The sequence below is a fragment of the Asparagus officinalis genome, chromosome 2 (genome assembly GCF_001876935.1).
Source record: "Asparagus officinalis chromosome 2, Aspof.V1, whole genome shotgun sequence".
Classification (NCBI taxonomy): Eukaryota; Viridiplantae; Streptophyta; class Magnoliopsida; order Asparagales; family Asparagaceae; genus Asparagus; species Asparagus officinalis.
Genome location: NC_033795.1, coordinates 35,560,794 through 35,578,797, shown reverse-complemented (window position 1 = coordinate 35,578,797; position 18,004 = coordinate 35,560,794). Strand labels below are relative to the sequence as shown.

At 35.7% G+C, this 18,004-nt stretch overlaps 1 protein-coding gene across 2 annotated transcripts in view; it reads left to right on the top strand.

Annotated features, from left to right (window-relative positions):
* LOC109830656 (probable alpha-mannosidase At5g13980) overlaps window positions 315-18,004 on the top strand; it is a 36,314-nt gene continuing 18,624 nt past the window's right edge. The window contains exons 1-14 of one of the 2 annotated variants that reach the window (XM_020397983.1): window positions 315-677; window positions 1,297-1,380; window positions 1,466-1,554; window positions 2,262-2,436; window positions 5,499-5,618; window positions 5,768-5,854; window positions 5,934-6,005; window positions 6,129-6,242; window positions 10,739-10,839; window positions 10,926-11,019; window positions 11,150-11,317; window positions 11,414-11,503; window positions 13,197-13,262; window positions 13,355-13,411. In XM_020397983.1, the coding sequence (XP_020253572.1) occupies window positions 468-677; window positions 1,297-1,380; window positions 1,466-1,554; window positions 2,262-2,436; window positions 5,499-5,618; window positions 5,768-5,854; window positions 5,934-6,005; window positions 6,129-6,242; window positions 10,739-10,839; window positions 10,926-11,019; window positions 11,150-11,317; window positions 11,414-11,503; window positions 13,197-13,262; window positions 13,355-13,411 (1,527 nt within the window). In that variant the 5' untranslated portion in view covers window positions 315-467. The remainder of the gene's footprint in view (window positions 678-1,296; window positions 1,381-1,465; window positions 1,555-2,261; window positions 2,437-5,498; window positions 5,619-5,767; window positions 5,855-5,933; window positions 6,006-6,128; window positions 6,243-10,738; window positions 10,840-10,925; window positions 11,020-11,149; window positions 11,318-11,413; window positions 11,504-13,196; window positions 13,263-13,354; window positions 13,412-18,004) is intronic. The other variant, XM_020397982.1, reaches the window with a different exon arrangement.

The following is an 18,004-nucleotide window of genomic DNA, read 5'->3' as shown; positions in this document are numbered from 1 at the left end:
TCCCCGATTAGTGCACTGAAAACATACGGGAGTGCTAGTCCCGTATGTTTTCAGAAGCCTATTTTTTTTTAAAATCGATCTTTTTTTGACTTGTTGACTAAAATAGGTCTATTTTGTTAAATAATTAACAAAATGATCCATTTTGCTAATTATTTAGCAAAATCTGTTCTTTGTTAAAAAAATAACCCATCCTCCCGCTTTTTATTGGCACAGTTTTTTTTAATAATTTTTCTTCACACAGTTGAGATCCGTAAACTTATTTTCCTCAACAGTCAACACCCCCCTAAAATCCTAAAATCCTGAAATCTCCAAATTCTCCCCAAAACAGAGGACGACAGCGGAACCAGCGACAGTCACTCCGTCACTATCCGAGCTTATCCGCTACGTTTATATTTATTTAAAAAAAAAAACCTAAAACTCGCCTTCACTCGACTTCGCTTCACGATCCATTGACCTAGCTCGCGCCCATGGCGATCGCATCGCCTCCTCTCCTCCTCCTCCTCTTCCTTGTCGTCGCATCCTGCTGCTTCGCCGGTGCAGGATACGTCGCATACAACACGTCGGCGGGGATCGTCGACGGAAAGATAAACGTCCATCTGGTTCCCCACACTCACGACGACGTCGGATGGCTCAAGACCATAGATCAGTACTACGTCGGATCCAACAACTCCATCCAGGTCTCCCGATTCTCGAGAACCCCTCGACCTTTTGATATTTGCGCCGGGAGTACATTATTGCCGTTTTCTCTTTGGAGTAATTGCAATCTAACACTAGTGTTTTACCATAGCTAATATAGAATTTTAGTTAAATTCAATGTGTTTAGGGTCAAGTACCTGTTCGAGGAAAATTCTTAATTCTTAGAAAACCCAAGCAGCTTTGTTATATTTGATCCGGTATTTCTAATTGTTTTCTTTTTTTGGGTTGGTTGCAGTTTAATACCCCACAGTATTAACAATTTATATAATAGCTTTGATACTCGTGTGTGAACTTGCCAAAAATAGATGCCCTAAAGTTTCATCACTTTTAACTTCAATGTCTTATATTACATCGCCAATCGGAACTCGGTTTAACTGTGAATATTCTCGATCCATTTGTTTTTTTTTTTTGCTATAGTTTAATATCAAAATTTACTCATTTGTGTTTGAAGAAACGGAGAAACGGAGTAATGCTTTTAATGTCAGTGGGTTTAGTTAAGAATGGGATTCAGAGGGAGTTCTTAATTCTCAAAAAAGTCCTCAACTTGTTGATGTTTGCATGGAAAATCTCTAATTTTATATGTTTATTCTGTTTTTGTAGGTGGCTTGTGTGCAGAATGTGCTGGATTCACTGATCCCGGCGCTGCTGGCGGATAAGAATCGAAAGTTTATTTATGTCGAGCAGGTAGGTTTTGGTATGAAATTAGGCTTTAGGGTTTTAGATTTTGGTGTTTTTGATTGTTGATTTGGGTTTTTTTTGCGGGATGTAGGCTTTCTTTCAGCGGTGGTGGAGGCAGCAGAGTGATGCTATGAAGAAGACGGTGAAGGAGCTTGTGAACTCTGGTCAATTAGAATTCATGTAAAGGATTTCATCTTTAGTTTTTTTTTCCTGAACTAGTTAAACTTATGTTACGAGTGACACAAATTTGTCTTATTAATTTGTTACATACATACATAAATTCTTTGCAACTCTTTTTGTGTAGAATTAGTACTGATTTTTAATATCTAATTAGATTTGTTTCCTTTAGATTTGTTATAAGAATATAAGGTGGTCATTTCCTTGACAATTATAATTCCATTTATTTTACCCCAAACTTGAACGAGATATTATCATGACACTATAGAGGCTCATTTATGGAATTCTGTATAGGGTTGTAGGATGGGGTGAGACGTGGCATATTAGTGAGCTCACCTGTCTACCATTGATGGTAAATGGTAAACAGTAGTGACTGCACCAATAAACAGTAGCAATATGTTACATCAAGATTCATGATAAATCAGGTGTTGTCCTCTCCTTCATCCTTGTATGATATTCTGTAGAGGGCCCTCTATGGGATTTTTTTTCTTTCGAGATAGAAGAGTGGGTCTGCATGTTTCCCAAGTTGACTGAAATTGAGCTCCTTGCTCCCTTACTTTTTGAGTACCATTTCCCATAATCCAGGAGTACATGATACTTTTGATCAGTGGTTTTGACCAGTTTATCTCTGAAAAAAGTAGATTGTTGGTGTTCTTCTGTTTTTTGAATGAATACTGGGACTTATCATTCATATCATTCTTGTGATGAAGAAATGGGGGAATGTGTATGCATGATGAAGCAGCAGTGCATTACATTGACATGATCGATCAGACTACCCTTGGCCACCGATTTATCAGGCAAGAATTTGGTCAAACTCCTAGAATTGGTTGGCAGATTGATCCGTTTGGACATGCTGCAGTACAATCCTACTTGCTTGGGGCTGAGGTATTTCTTTTACCTTCTACACATCATTTCGTTAATCTTAATGCACAGTGATGGCTACAGATTAATGCTTACTTGATTGGTTGTATATTTCCGTGCTCAACCACTAACTTGCAGGTTTCTTTTCTTGACCATACTTTTCCTAATTTTCTGATTACCTGACATATTTATATTTCTATCCTAGTCTTAAAACAAAATACATCGCATTGAAACCTTCATTAGAATTTTCAATACAATGTATTTGCTCTTAAACTGGTGTGCCCCTTGAACCGTTTCCTTCTATTAGCTTCACATCAGGGATACCCATTAAAGTTCATTATTCAAGAATAGTTTATGAAGGATGAATGTTGTTATAGAAAGGATTCAATAGAGAAATACAGGGCTTCAGGTATCTGAGAATGAGTTATATACCTGTATTTCATATGGTTAATGAAAATTTTTCATTTACCTAAAAAAGGAAATACAGGGCTAGTAAGTGGGACATAAGCCTTTTTTTTGGGAGGGTTTAGTTAGTTATGTTTCATTATTTTTTTATAAGTATTCAAGTTATGATAAGCTATACATTTTCCACTTACATAATATATGCGTCTGTTAATAGATTTATACACAAATTCATGCATAACATATATACAAATATAGACACTTGTACATCTTTAATTGCAAAAGAGAAGCCAGCATTGAATATTTTGAAATTTGAACATATATGATTGGGAACAGTTTCAAAAGGGAAAGCATGTTATGCCTAATTTGAGGCTATAAATAAAAATCATGAATTTTCAAGTATTCTCTACTGTGAAATATAAATATTGAATATTGAAAAAGAAAAATTAAAGATAAAAAAACTGAGTGAACTTAATTATTGACAGCCTTTAATAGCAACATGAAGATACATTGATTTTTTACACTTTTTTTAAATTCTAACATTGGTCCCCCAAATCTGATCTATTTTTAAATAAGTCCCCAAATCTCATATATTTTAAATGATTCCCTCAAATCTATAAGTTCTCTTTGATAACTCCCTGTACATTAACACTATTAACTCCAAGTTAATTAAATTCCATTAGTCTATCATGTTGTGCTCTCTTCTTTCATGTTGTCCTCTCTTCTCTCTGCCTCTTCCTCTTTGCTTGCTATCTGTTGAGAAGTATCTATTTCACTTCATTGTAAGAATTAGTCATAACTATGTTGAGAAGATGAGGGAAAGACTAACAAGAATAATGTAGTTTAGTTAATTTAGAGTTAGGTTATCAATTTTAACCTAGAAGGACTTATTTAAGGAAACTTAAAGATTTGGGGTCTTACTTAAAACATATGAGAAATGGGGGACTTATGTAAGAATACTTATAGATTTGGGGGATTTATTTAAAATATATGAGATGTGGGGGACTTATTTAAAATATGTTAGATTTGGGGGGCCACTAAAAGAGAGACCTATTTTTTTGCTGAACCAAATATTTCCAACCAGATTTAGAAAAAAGATCCATTCTTTCTTTGGTTTATGAAGCCCAAGCCTTAGGTGGGACATGACAAAATGAGGCGTGAAGCATATGTTTTATTTGGGTCTCATATGTTAAAGGGCTTCTCTCATGATTTTGAGTGCTTAAAGGTGTCCTACCTTCTCTAGTCTCTAGCTGTTTGTTGTTTGTGCCACTTCAGACCATTGTTTTAAATATCCCCGACATGGCCCGATATATCCCCGATATATCCTTTTACAGGGCTTGCCGCAACCGATACGGTCTTTAAATATCCTTTACTGCTTTTTGGCTATTTTGAATGATAAATCCCTGATATGGCCGATATATTAGCCGATATGTGGACCAATATATCTTTTTATATAGCTTGTTGCAAAATAATATACCGTGTTTGGAATTTTTGGGCGAGATATCAAGATTTCCCCATTATATCAAATGACATTTTCCCCTAAAAAAGCAGATCGAATGTTGCAACGTTGCTTTGCACTTTTGTTTGTTTTAGAAGGTTGATTAGTGATCCTAAACATATATTATTCATATTTTGTATGCTTAAATTTCATTACATATGTTGAGATTACATTTTAATGCATTATAATATGTATGCAAACATTCATTATGGCATTCCGATATTTACCACATATCCCCGATATTTCCCCGATATCTGCAATCCGATATGAATTTTGGCCATCCAATATTACCCTGATATCCGATATTTAAAACCTTGCTTCAGACATGTATTTATATCCTTTTTTCAGAGTTACTGTGGGAAACATGAGTTTTAGACTATGATCACTTGCACAGGTTCAACTTAGACAGGTAAATGTGTTTGCCATTGTCCAACGATATATAGCTAGCTTTCCGTGCCCCTTACAACACTGTACACCGTTTTTTGATATGAACCGACATGCTAGTGTTAGTTTTATTGCATTGAATTAAGACCTTTAAGCCATAGTGCAGGTGATTCATATAGTTCACTCAAGTTCTCTGTTCCCATGTTGCACTTCAGTGGAGCAGTGATATTTAAAGAACATGAGCAATATGCCTCAGTTTGCATTGTTGGACTATGCCTCAGTTTGCATTGTTGGACTCTATGTGTCGTTCTTGTGGTTATATGACTATTCTTTGGTCTAAGATTTATGAATTATTTCATGTCCAGGAGTTACATCCTACACTTACAGTACTAACCATATACTGTTTCAATTGAGCAATTTACGCCTTGTTCAGTCTCCTGTTTAAGAAGTGAACACTATAGGAGTTACATTGGATTTTGTATGACCATGTATGCCCGTTTTAGAGATCTCCATTTTTGTACTATCGATGATTAGTCTTTTATTTAATATACAATCTATGCATCATTTCACGTACTGAAGTTGCATCTTGGAAACACCCCAACCTTAATGCTGTTTTCGTGAGGCATATAAACTTGCTTTCTGTCGTCTCTTTTTATTCCTTCCATATATACCTTTTCATTTTCCAGCTGTTGCATCAATAAAATTAGAAGTTTGTATAAAGGTCTAATTCACCAAAGATAAATCTTTTTTGCTATTACACTGATGAATGGATCATAGTGAAACAGCTTTCTGAAATTTGCAGGTTGGATTTGATGCTCTCTACTTCTCAAGGATTGATTACCAAGATCGAGAAAAGCGAAAAGATTTGAAGAGTCTTGAAGTTGTATGGCGTGGTTCTAAAAGCCTTGGGTCATCTGCTGATGTGAGTGATTGTTCACCCTTTCGCTCTTAGGAAACTATTCATGCTTCATAAATATTTGATTATTTACTCACCTGTTTTTTCGTGTTATAGTTTTATGATTAACTGTGGGTTTGTATGAGAAGTTTAAATTTTCCCAATTTTCATTTCAGATTTTTACAGGCATCTTTCCGAAGAACTACGAACCTCCACCTGGTGGATTCTATTTTGAGATTAATGATGCTTCTCCGGTTATACAGGTTATTACATTAGACATGTGAATTTTAACATTTTAAATATCTGAAGATTGGAGTTCAATACTGTCCTTTCTGATTTAAGGATGACCCACTCTTATTTGATTACAATGTTGAAGAGCGTGTGAATGATTTTGTTGCTGCAGCTGTATCACAGGTATGCAAATCCTTGCTTTCATCAGATGACTTATATTGAGATTTACTCTCATATTCTACAAAATCTTTACTTATTTTAGTTGACAAGATGGTGAAGTGTGAATAACACTTCCTTTTTCTCCAGGCCAACATTACCAGAACAAACCACATTATGTTCACCATGGGGACAGATTTCAAATACCAATATGCGCACACATGGTTCAGGCAGATGGATAAGTTCATACATTATGTCAACCAGGTAAATTTTCTTTAGTAAGCTTCCTAAAGAATAATTTAACTACAGCTGTATTGACATTAAGATTGGTAGATAAACTTTTCTGTGTTTCAAAAATTAAATTTTCTTGGTTATATTCACTGGAAATATTTTTCCCATTAGTTGAGGACTGTTCCAAGGTTATATAAAGCAGGAGTCCTTTTAAGTGATAAATGTGATTTCCTAGGCACGCACTTCATGTAACAGTCTGAAAGCTTAGAAGTTGAATGAGTTGTAAATATCAAAATTTATGATTTCAAATCTGGAGTATTAAATATGCTCGTGATTAGTTTTTTGATGGTTGTTTCTTTATAACTATATATAACATAATGATGCATGTCTGAGTGTTCAATCTTGTAGTCCCTTTAATGTCAGGAGGAATGACAACGGAGAGAGTGAGAAATCATCAAGATTATGAGTTTTCAGTGATTCTAGAACTCTAAGAATGCTGCTAACTTGCATGAAGATGAGACACAAGAGCCCATTGGCTGATGGATACATTGAACAAAATGACACGGGTCTTATATTTTGTTTACTTATGATAATATAATATTTACGAGTACTAGACTTCTGTAATTTGTTAATTACATAAAATTTAAACATAAAATGTACTTTAGAACCATGATCTTGCTCCCCCTTTAGTGACCTAGGGTACACTCCTTGAGATCTTCTCATAATGGGTGTGCCACAGAATCTTGGGTATGTGGCTGGATAATGTCAAGATCCATAGGAAGGTTGAGAAGTGGTGGTGAAAATGGCGCCTAAGCTAGAGAAAGGAAATAGTTAGTAAGCAGCTAAAATATGCATCTTATTCATCACTTGGATAATTTAAATTGAGATAGAGAACTGTAAATAATATCTTGATAGCAGAGGGTGAAATTGTTCCGTTGCCCCAGATGGAGCTACAGGTGGATGAATATGGTTTCAAATGTTAGGTTGGATATACGTTAGGTCTGATAAGAAATGCTAGTCTTATGGTGTCTCGTTTTGGCCTTAGATATGGCTTAAGATTGCAAATTTGGAAAATTGTGATGGCAAGTCATAGGATAGGTTCATGGTTAGTGGTCGTGGGTTTTATACCTGTCAGTCAATATTGGTCCTATGTCAGTCAATATTGGTCCAGATTTCCATTGGATATCTAACCATTTCCTTGTAAAAGTTTAAATTAGGGGAGATAATGTTGGCCACTTACACTTTTTCTTAGCTAGATTCCAATCAATGGGTAATGGAAGAAAAAATTATGCTTGACACTTGGTAGCAATTAGCAAATTTTCTGAAGAGCAAATTACTCTTGTAATCTAAGTCCATTAGTGATACAAATAAGACAACAACAACAAAGATTTTATCCTACTTTTCAGGGCAAATTTATTGCAGTGCTTCTTGCAATTTGACTTTTCCAGTTCCGTTTAGGTCTTCTATAAATCTTTTTGGCAACTAAGACTAGTGGCATCTCTACTTTATTTAGGCCTACATAACACGACATAGAGATAAGGGTGGGAAACGACCAAATTGAATCAAATATTTGCATATTCGAGTTCGAATTTGGTCGGATTTATGATATTCAAATGGGTTCGAGTTTGGGTTGAATGGATGAGTGCTATTCATATTTGATTTGTTTATAAAGTAAACATTCGGTAATTATTTGCTAATGTTCGTTAGCCTAGTTGGTTTATGGCTTGGGCTTTGAAGTCTCATGCCCTTGCTTCGATTCTTGGTGTAAACTTTTTCTTTCATAATTTCTTTGTAAATTTGTGCACAAACACCCTCCAAATTATCAAGGTTTAAAATATTGGTTATTGAGAATTTATCGGACGGTCAAAATCCATATTGAATAGCGGATATCGGGGATATATTGGGGATAAGTAGTATTTATCAGAGTGATATTACCGGATGGTGATATACATAGTATAATATTCTAAAATGTAATCTAACCATACTTAATGAAACATAAGCATACTAAAATGTAAATAATTATGTTTAGGATCACTAACCAATGGTAGAAAATCGGGATGGCTCGGGTTTAAAGTGCATTGAATAGGTGCCCGGAACCCGAAGTCAAAACTCAAACCAAAGGTCAATAATTCTGATTTTTGGGCCGACAATATCGGCCGATAACTCACTTTATCGCCTCATTATCGGCGATAAACATCCAAAAATAGTAATCGATTTAGAATCGAACTTATCATAGTAGAAGACCCCCAAAACTGATAAATCGCCGATAATATCAGTTTATCGGTTGATATTTAAAACATTGCAAATGATACATATTTGCAAATCTACCCTCAAAAGCATCATAATCATCGATTTCTCTTCTAATTACATTTTTCATTCAAGTTTATGCCTCAACTGAAACTAACCAATAAATTTTTTAAATATCTAACCTACCATTTAATAAATATAAAATATAAATGAATATTTAGTACACAAGCGAATCAAAGATACATTGGGTTAAATTCTACGTTTATGACTCGAATACTAAAACTTACTCATTTACTGTTTGGTGAACTATTGAATCAAATCTGATCGAATATTTGGACAAATAATAATCAAATTGTTTATTAATTATATAGTTCACTTCCACCCCTACATAGAGAAGGCTCCTGTTTCTTGGTAAAGCATAAACTTTGATAGGTTAAAGTATATTTTTCATACCCAGCTCATTTTATTACACAACTTACTGGAAGCAATTACGAATAATGTACTAGTGGTCAACTTAGCTTGTCACAAAACTGAGTGGAGAATCAGACTCATGTATCCTACCTAAAATTTTAGTGTAGAGGCATAGGAAGTAAGCCCTAGCGCAATAGTAAGATTTATGCCTTTTGACGTGGTGGTCACGTGGTTTTAATCTGAAACAACCTCTCCGCAGTGTGGGGTTAAGAATGCGTACATCTGATCGTCCCAAACCCACAATGGTCAGAGACTGGCCGCGCTTTTAGGCTTTTGCTTTTGTATATATTTACTTTTAACCCAAATTATTAAAATTATGAAAGTATATCATAACTATTACAACCAAGGAGTGCATCTAAGCATGATGATATAGTTGAATGAACCAGTAGCTATAGTTTTAGAGACCACACCTAGTAACCAAAAATAGCATATTAATAAAAAAGATACTTGATAAATTTGATTAGCATACTAGATCATCTTAGGGTTGAGGCTAATATAATAGCTCATCTTAAACTCCTTATTTTTTGATCCCAAAGCACCTAAGAAGGTATGGATGGTGTGGATCCGCAAGGGTATATTTTGCATGTAATGCAAACCCCATTTTTTCATATATGCGCATGTATTTTTGTATACCAATATACATATAAATAGGAGCAATCTCGGTTACTTCTGAAGGATCTGAAGCTGAATTCTTCATATTGGAATATTAGCTCATTAAAAAAATCCTTTGTTAAATCTGATCTACATTATACAAATATCTAAAACCATAACTTATATTTTGAAGTTTTTTTTTGGTTCATGTATTAGTAGACACTAAAAACAGCATTTAGATCTATAGAATGCCAATTACTGATTAAACGATTTTACCATGACATAACACTTAAAAATCCTTATGCACAAAGCTTTGTTAGATCTCAAATATTGTAGAACCATTAAATTAAGTAACTCATTATTTAAACCATCTGTTTTTGTGCTTTCTTAAGTATAAGAAGCATATTTTAAAACACTTGATTTTTGGTTTTTAGGTAGTGTAAATTGTATGATCTACTTCAACAAAGTGGATATTCTCCTTTGTTTTCCTAACATCAGCTCAGGATCTACCCATTTTGTCAAGTCGAAGAGTAAATTATTCCCTATTGAAAACAACACTAATTCTTTCTTAAGTAGGATGGTGAATACTTGTGAGATAACTCTTAGGGCCTGTTTGGATTTGTAGGGGGTGAAGGGAAGTTAAGGGAAACTGAGTGAAGGGAAGGGAGTTCCCTTCCCCTTGGTTACACCCCAATTTGGGGGGTAACAATTTTTATACTATTAGGGGGTGAACCAAGGGTAACTAGGATGAATTAACTTCACCTCCTAAGTGTTCCCAAACAAGGTGAATGGAGGTGAATGGTTTTCCTAACTTCCCTTCACCCTCATTCCCCTCAATCCAAACAAGCCCTTAACCTGTCTAAGTGAACAATGCTGCTGCAGTATCTGGTTATCAGGATGCAAGTGTCAGATGCAGACTCATATTTAATTATTTATGGTGCTCAACTCAACTGATAACAGCCTGCTACTTACGATACGAGTTCGAACAATACAAAAATTGTACTCGTTTGTCCCTAGTATTTGCATTTACATGAGTTACTCTGGAAGCATAAGGTAAACTTCTTTCTTTTTCTTTCTTCTTTTTGAAGGTAAAAATCTTTGTTTGAGTTATCATGAATTCATAAGCTTGGTTACCATGTTTCCTTTCATTTATTTCCTGGTCTCTATCCTTTTGGTGTTAAGACAAATTTGAATGCTTTCCTTCCTCTTTCATGCTTCAGGATGGGCGGATTAATGCCCTATATTCAACCCCTTCGATCTATACAGATGCGAAGTATGCAGCAAAAGAGTCTTGGCCTCTCAAGACTGATGACTTCTTCCCGTAAGTACAAAAGCTTTGGAAACACCAATTCATGTGAAGTATATTTTTGGTATATTGTACTAATAGATTATTGCTTGAGTATATAGGTATGCTGATAATCCAAATGCATATTGGACGGGTTACTTCACAAGTAGGCCTGCGTTGAAGGGCTATGTTAGAATGATGAGTGGTTATTATCTGGCACTTTTTTTTTTTTTTTTTTTTGATTTTCATCAAAGGATATTAATTATTACATATTCGTTGGTCATTCTCCTGGTATTTGACATCTATTTATGTAATATAAATTACAAGATGTCCAATCTATGTCCAGGCTGCTAGGCAGTTGGAATTTTTCAAAGGAAGGAATAGCACAGGCCCCACAACAGACAGTTTGGCTGATGCTTTAGCTATTGCACAACACCATGATGCTGTCAGTGGAACTGAGAAGCAACATGTAGCTGATGATTATGCCAAAAGACTTTCAATTGGTTACACAGAAGTAAAAATCTTTGTTTAAGCTGTCATGAATTCATAATTATATCCAAGTGGCATGCTGTTCTTCCTAAGTTTGACCATTGTTTTTAATGTTCTGCAGGCCGAGAATGTAGTTAAAGTTACACTTGCTTGCTTAACAGAATCAGTCCTGGATTCAGGCTGCAGCAATCCAAAAACAAAGTTTGAACAGGTAAAATATGAAGTGTAAGTAAGTATTTGTTTTTTCCAGGGAAATTCTTCGAGCAGGGTTTGTTTCTCCAGTATAGAACTGGAAAACTATATCCTTTACTACTTAAACTTATATTGCTGATAGAGCTTAGTGCTCTAGGTTATGAGGATAATAAAAGATGATTTTGGTAAGATTAAATTTATATAGCTCCTTCAACTTAGAAGGTTGTTTGTCTCTGCATACTTGTCAAGAGAGATGTGCATTTTTTGTGGTGTTGATACTCCTGAGTGGGCAACTGGCAACTTCCACTTCAGTAATCACATAATAGATATTCAATCCAGGTGAAGCAAGATTAAATTTGATGTAGATTGCTATTGTAGGATTGGTTGGGATCACAACTGATGCAAGTTGCAGTACTCAATTGGGCATCATCACTATTTTCTCTGAGCCTTTTCACATCAAATTTGGCAAAGTATGGACAACAACAACAACAAAGTCTTTATCCCAAATTTTTGGTTTTGGCTACATGAACCCTATTCTTCCATTCAGTTCTATTTTGAGCCATCTCCTCTGTTATATTGGGGAACTTATGGAGTGAACTATAAATTGAGGGACAATTTTTACCACTATATCTTTGGCTGCTTGTGAGTCAGTGTAAAATCTTGTACAAGGAAATTGTGGCATGAAGGAAGCTTGGCATAAACTGATAACGGTCTGGTGTTAAGAAATTGGTCTTGTTGGTCATTGTGGAGTAAGCTCATGCCACCAGGGCACAAGAGCTCATCCAACATCATATTCTGATCATTATCGCTTTTTCTCATGAATATGTGATCTGCTACGAACTGCAGTTAGAACTCCGAGAAAATATAGAAAATCTTAATTCGGGATGGTACCTCATGGTTTTCTTGGAGGAGGGAAATGAGGAAAGAGTATCTTATGGAGTTCTTACGGGAGAAAGAAGAGGAAGGAGAAAGATGGAGGAAGATGAAGAGGGTAGAATCTTAGTTCTACTTTTAGTCTGTTAAATTTCTTATGGAGGGTAGCGGAGCGGTATAACTCGGGTTTGACCACAAAAGGGAAAAATTAGCAAATATGAAGATTTGGGGGTACTTTTAAAATCAACTTTTGGGAGTAATGCTTGCAAACTACTCAAAAAAATGGAAACCGGAACAATTATAAATTAAGGATGTCAGCTCGTAAGGAATTACTTAAGACAAAAATAAAATCAATATCAAAAGAATGGTTGACGGTCCCCGAGTGGGTACAATTAATCTTTTTTTGAAGATTGTGTCTAATGAAACTGATGAGGTACCTAGTGTGGTAAGAAAGCTTTTTGGTTGGAAATTAGAATATTATTGGAGTTTACTATTTTTGCTCAAAATGTAGCTGTTTTGAGCAAGACGAATAATGGCGAAAAGTTACTTATTATCAAATAAAGCGTAAAAGAAATTTAAAATGTTCTTAATAAAAGGAAAAGAGAGTGAAGAGGAATGGACGTGGACAAATGAATGTTCCTGTTCTTAGAATGACAATATTTGGGCAAATTGGCACGTGTACAAATGTGTTTTGTTAACTTCTAATCAGCATAATTTCATTTGATATGTATTGTATCTTTATTTTCACAACATCCACAAGAGTTCCTTGTTCAGTGGGAAAAACAGTTTTGTTTTTCATCATTTAATTGATCCTAATGTTTTAATTTGCAAGTTTACAGTGTCCTCTTCTGAACATAAGTTATTGTCCTCCCTCTGAAGTAACCTTGTCGAATGGAAAGAGCTTGGTAACTACTGCTATCAGATCCTCTCTTTCTTTTTGGTAAGAAATTGGCTCTGTGAATTTTAATATGCTTACTGTAAAAATTGTTCTTCCCAGGTCGTTCTTGTTTACAACTCTCTTGGATGGAAAAGGGAGGATGTGATCCGTATACCTGTAAATATATTTTCTTACTCTATGCTCATAGTTGATCATTATATAACTATTGTTGTCTCTGTCTGATCACTATATAAATCTTTCCTGTCTGCTTCAATGTTGTGTAAAGATATCATAGAGTTCAAGAAATGACAAAGATGCACGTTTTATTGGCTATATATTTTCCATGGTTACTTCTACAAATCATTTTTACTGCAAGCCTTTTTCTCTAATACGCTTCTATTGTTTAAATTACAAAATTTGCTTTTTTATCATGTCTCATAAACTGACACAAATTATCAGTTTTCTGTTGTCATATACACTCACTGCGACTACCATGCATTTCATAACCTATTTTGCACACTATTTGTCAACTGCTTTGGCAGATAAAAATGTTAATTAGATTAATCTGGCGGTACCTTCCACTCTTATCTTTTCCTTTGTTGATAGAAGGTATGAGTTTAGTGATTCAAATATTCTGTTTTCAGACTATCAATCTAACTTGTGTTCTCAAAAAAGTTTGGCAATAGATGCAAATGAAAGATTAAGCTACTAACGGGAGTTACTCAAGTTATAAATTGATGAGAATCTCATCATAACAACACTTAGATGATGGAAAGCTTAGGTAAATGCCAACATATTGTGGATGAGCTTCGTTTTCTTTGTGAATTAACTTTCAACCAGCCTAGCTGTCTCCTATCCGTTACCTGTTATAGATGACCCATCAGCTTTTGCCTTGGTAGTTATTTATGTAAGTGAAGCCGGTTATGCATATATACTATCCGTTGGAAGAAGAGCTATGATATTCTTTGGATGCATTAGTTATCTTTCCATGCACGTTAAAGACTTGTTCCCTCAATCACAATCGAATCATGGGGGAAGTAATATTTTTTTCCTACTGAGATTAGGGAATCCAATCTATGGCTCTCGATAATTATATGACAAAGCACTTTTGTCAAGGCAGTGACATTATTAACTAGATATAGTCATTTTTCCATCTCGTATCTAGTCCTCGTCCTTTCTTTCAATTGAATAATAATATTTTGAAGGTTTTATGTGTACAGAAGATAGCAACAGACAGAAAGTATGTTTATGTTGGTTGGAAAATCTTAATTGGCTTATCGAATCAGTTATTCGTAATTCTATTATTGGTAGATTGGAATGAATTAGCTTGAATATAATTGGATGAGGTTAGCCAATTATATTCGGCTATGGCTGGGTTCAAAGATCTTGATTCATTTATATTCAGGTCTGTTTGGCATCAGGCATAATCAGGTTGGGGAAATGTGGCCGCAGTCTACCTAAGCCTGAGGATGACATCCCTATATGAAATATAGGATTGAGAATCAACGTTGCTACATATCGAAATAAAAAGGAATACCCTTACTGCTCCTTTAACAGTTGAGGGGAGCCTTTATGTCATCAATGCTGAACATTGCTATGGTGTGTGTACACGTTATCTCACTTACCATGGAAACAACTGTAGGAATATGCAGTTAATGAGAGATTTACCAATTCAAGATAATTGGTTTAATATGAGTGTAAAACTTGTTAGAGTTTTATGTAAAAGTTTTCCAAAAAAGCCTAGGCTAAGTTTTAAACTACATATATATTACAGTGTGTATTTCAATAACAGAAATACACTGTAGCCCAGTGGTAAAAATCTTTTTGAACAAATCGGAGGTCACAGGTTCAAGTTTTGCCTTCGGCAAGTCCCACTCATTTTAAAGAACAATTATCTAATAAGTTTAAACTCGGGCTCGGACTCGGGTCAGGTCATATCGTGGATCAGGCTAAGGTGCTATGATTGTGCAATAAGTGCTTTGTAGGTGCACTTGGCATGTTGGCATCGGGAAGCAGAGGCGGCGCCCTATCGGCGCACCGTTGGCTACAGCTCTAGTCACCGCGCAGGCTGCTTCACAACACAGAGTAGTAGAGTCTGACCTAAAGACGCCTTTCCACTTAGAATTGAGTCTTTTCTGATGGAGACCGACTCAAAGACGCCTTCTGACTTAAGAGTCTTAGACTTGTTGGAGTTGGCTTAGAAAACAACTAGAGGGTGACTATTGGGCTTCTGAACTGATCTATTCTATGAGCTCGTTAAATAGACCAGTTAATGTAGTTAGTGGGTTGAGTGAGTATAACTGATCTAACCTTTAGGCTTTAGGTAGCTCTCGTTAATGAGCTAGCAACTCTTAGCTGAATCAGAAACCTATATAAAAGTCTTAACAACACCAGAGCTTTTTCTCAGAAGTAACCTCTAGAAATTGCAATGCAGAAATTGCAGTGCCGAAATTGCAGTGCCCACTTGAGTCCAATTATTTGCCATACCGAGGAGGCTATCGAAATCAGATCGATGAGGTCGCCTAGTGCCTGAACTTGATCAAGAAGATCATGGAGGGTCTGATTAGTGCACACAAGTACACTCAAGTTACTGTTCTTAGAAGCAACTCGACTTGGGATCTTAGCATTGGAGTAGGCCGAAGCTGGCTTTTAATTCAGTGTTTTAGAACTCACAGAGAGTCAAATTGGTTTTTTTGGCAACAAGCATTTCAAGAAAGTTCAAATTCTCTGTCTTGATTTTTTCTTTTTGTTCTAACATTCTTATAGCAAGATTTTTAGTCTCATAAGGGATCCTGCAAGCACTATGGGAATCGACTGCCCGAAACTTGAGAGCTTCGACAGAACTGACTGCAATGTATGGCGACGCAAGGTGATCTTTGGGACTGCAATGTATGGTGACTGCAATGTTGTCTTAGAAGACAATCTTAAGTTCAAGGAGGACAACACAACCGGCAAAGTAAACCGGAACCGCGACGACACCTTTTGTGGGAGTTCTCTCCCCAATTGTCTTGCTGACCACATTGCAGATGTTTACATACACCAAGCCTTTGCGAAAGAAATCTGGAGTGCATTGGAGCAGCAGTACAAAGACGAAGAGAAGCTTTCCAAAACACATCTCACCGACAAGTTCCTCTACCTCAAATTCAAGGATGACAAAGGGTTTACCTCAGGTCAAGAAGCTTGAAAAACTTGTCATGAAGTTAAAAGATTAAGCTCTATGACATCTTCATCGTCGGTGCTAGCGTCAACAAACTCTCTCCTTTATGGATGTCTTTCTCAACAGGCATTCATAAGAGGAAGACACAAGTTTTATTAGCAGACTTAAAAGAGGTTCATCCGGATTAAAGATGAAATTAGGACTCACACTAAAAACGAGCTGCTCGCTAAGCAAAAGGCGTAAGCTAAGATGATGTCTACCAACCCTGTCAAAAACGTCATCGGTAATAAAAAGAAAAATTTTAAGTTCACTGCTCCATAGAGTCTTAATTTAATGTGAAAAGAGTTAAAAAAGAATGGTTAATGCTTCAATTGTGGGAAGGATCACTTTGCAAAAGCAAGTAAAGCACCAAAGAATGCAAACAACGTAATGTTGCTGAAGTCAATTGAAGAAGTCAAAACTCTGTGGCGATGCTTTTTCAGATGACAAATTCTCTTAACACTTCTGAATGGTGGTTAGATATTAGCGCTACATGTCATGTTTGCATTGATAGGAGCTTTTTTACTTCTTATGTTGCTGCTAGTGAGAATGTATCAATGCTTAATCATTCTACTGCTAGAGTCCTTAGAACTGGGGCAATGGTGATGATACTTACTTCTGAAAAGACTCTTACTTTCAAGAATGTGAAGCATGTCTCATCAATTGCAAAGAATCTAGTGTCTAGAAGTCTCCTCGATGATGCTGGAATGTGGCTAGATCTCCGAGGAAAAGTTGTCCTATCCTATTAGAAAGTTTATTTTGGTAATGCTTATCGTATGGAAGGAATGTACAAAATAAGTATTTAAACTCTGACTCAGCTATCAACGGAGTTTCTATTTCGACATACTCCTCTTAGGCATAATAGACTTGGTCATGTTAATTATAGAAAATATTTAACATGAATAAGTTAGGACTTCTATCCAATTTTAGGGGTGATAAACCAAGTCGATGTGAAGTTTGTGTGTAAGCTAAGATCACAAGGAAACCTTTTCATAGTGTCACAAGAACTACACAATTACTAAAGTTAATTCACTCCTACACTTGTAACTTCACCAGTAGAGGAGACATAAAATATTTCATCATTTTTATTGATGACCACTCATATTGTCATGTCTACTTACTAAAGTCAAAGATGATGCCTTTAGTAAGTTTATCGAGTTGAAGACCGAGTAGAAACATAACTTGGTCACCTAATAAAGAAGCTTAGAAATTATAAGAGTATTGATCCAAGGAAGCCAAAGCTTATTTTAGAGAGCGTGGGATAGTTGTTGAGACAACGACTCTTTATTCATCTCATTCTAATGGGAATGCAGAGAGGAAAAATCGGACTCTAACAGAGATGATAAGCACAATACTTAATCACCTGTAGTATTTTAAATTGCTAATGGGGCGAGGCATTATTAATGGAAAATTAGATCTTAAATTGGTACTATATTCTAAATTTGATATAACACCACATCAACATTGGTGTGGTTATCCTGCTCCTTTAGATAATCTTAAAGTATAGGGATGTCTTGCCTATGTTAGAAGCTTAGAAGATGTGATATGAGGTCAAAGCTGGAACCAAAAGAGAA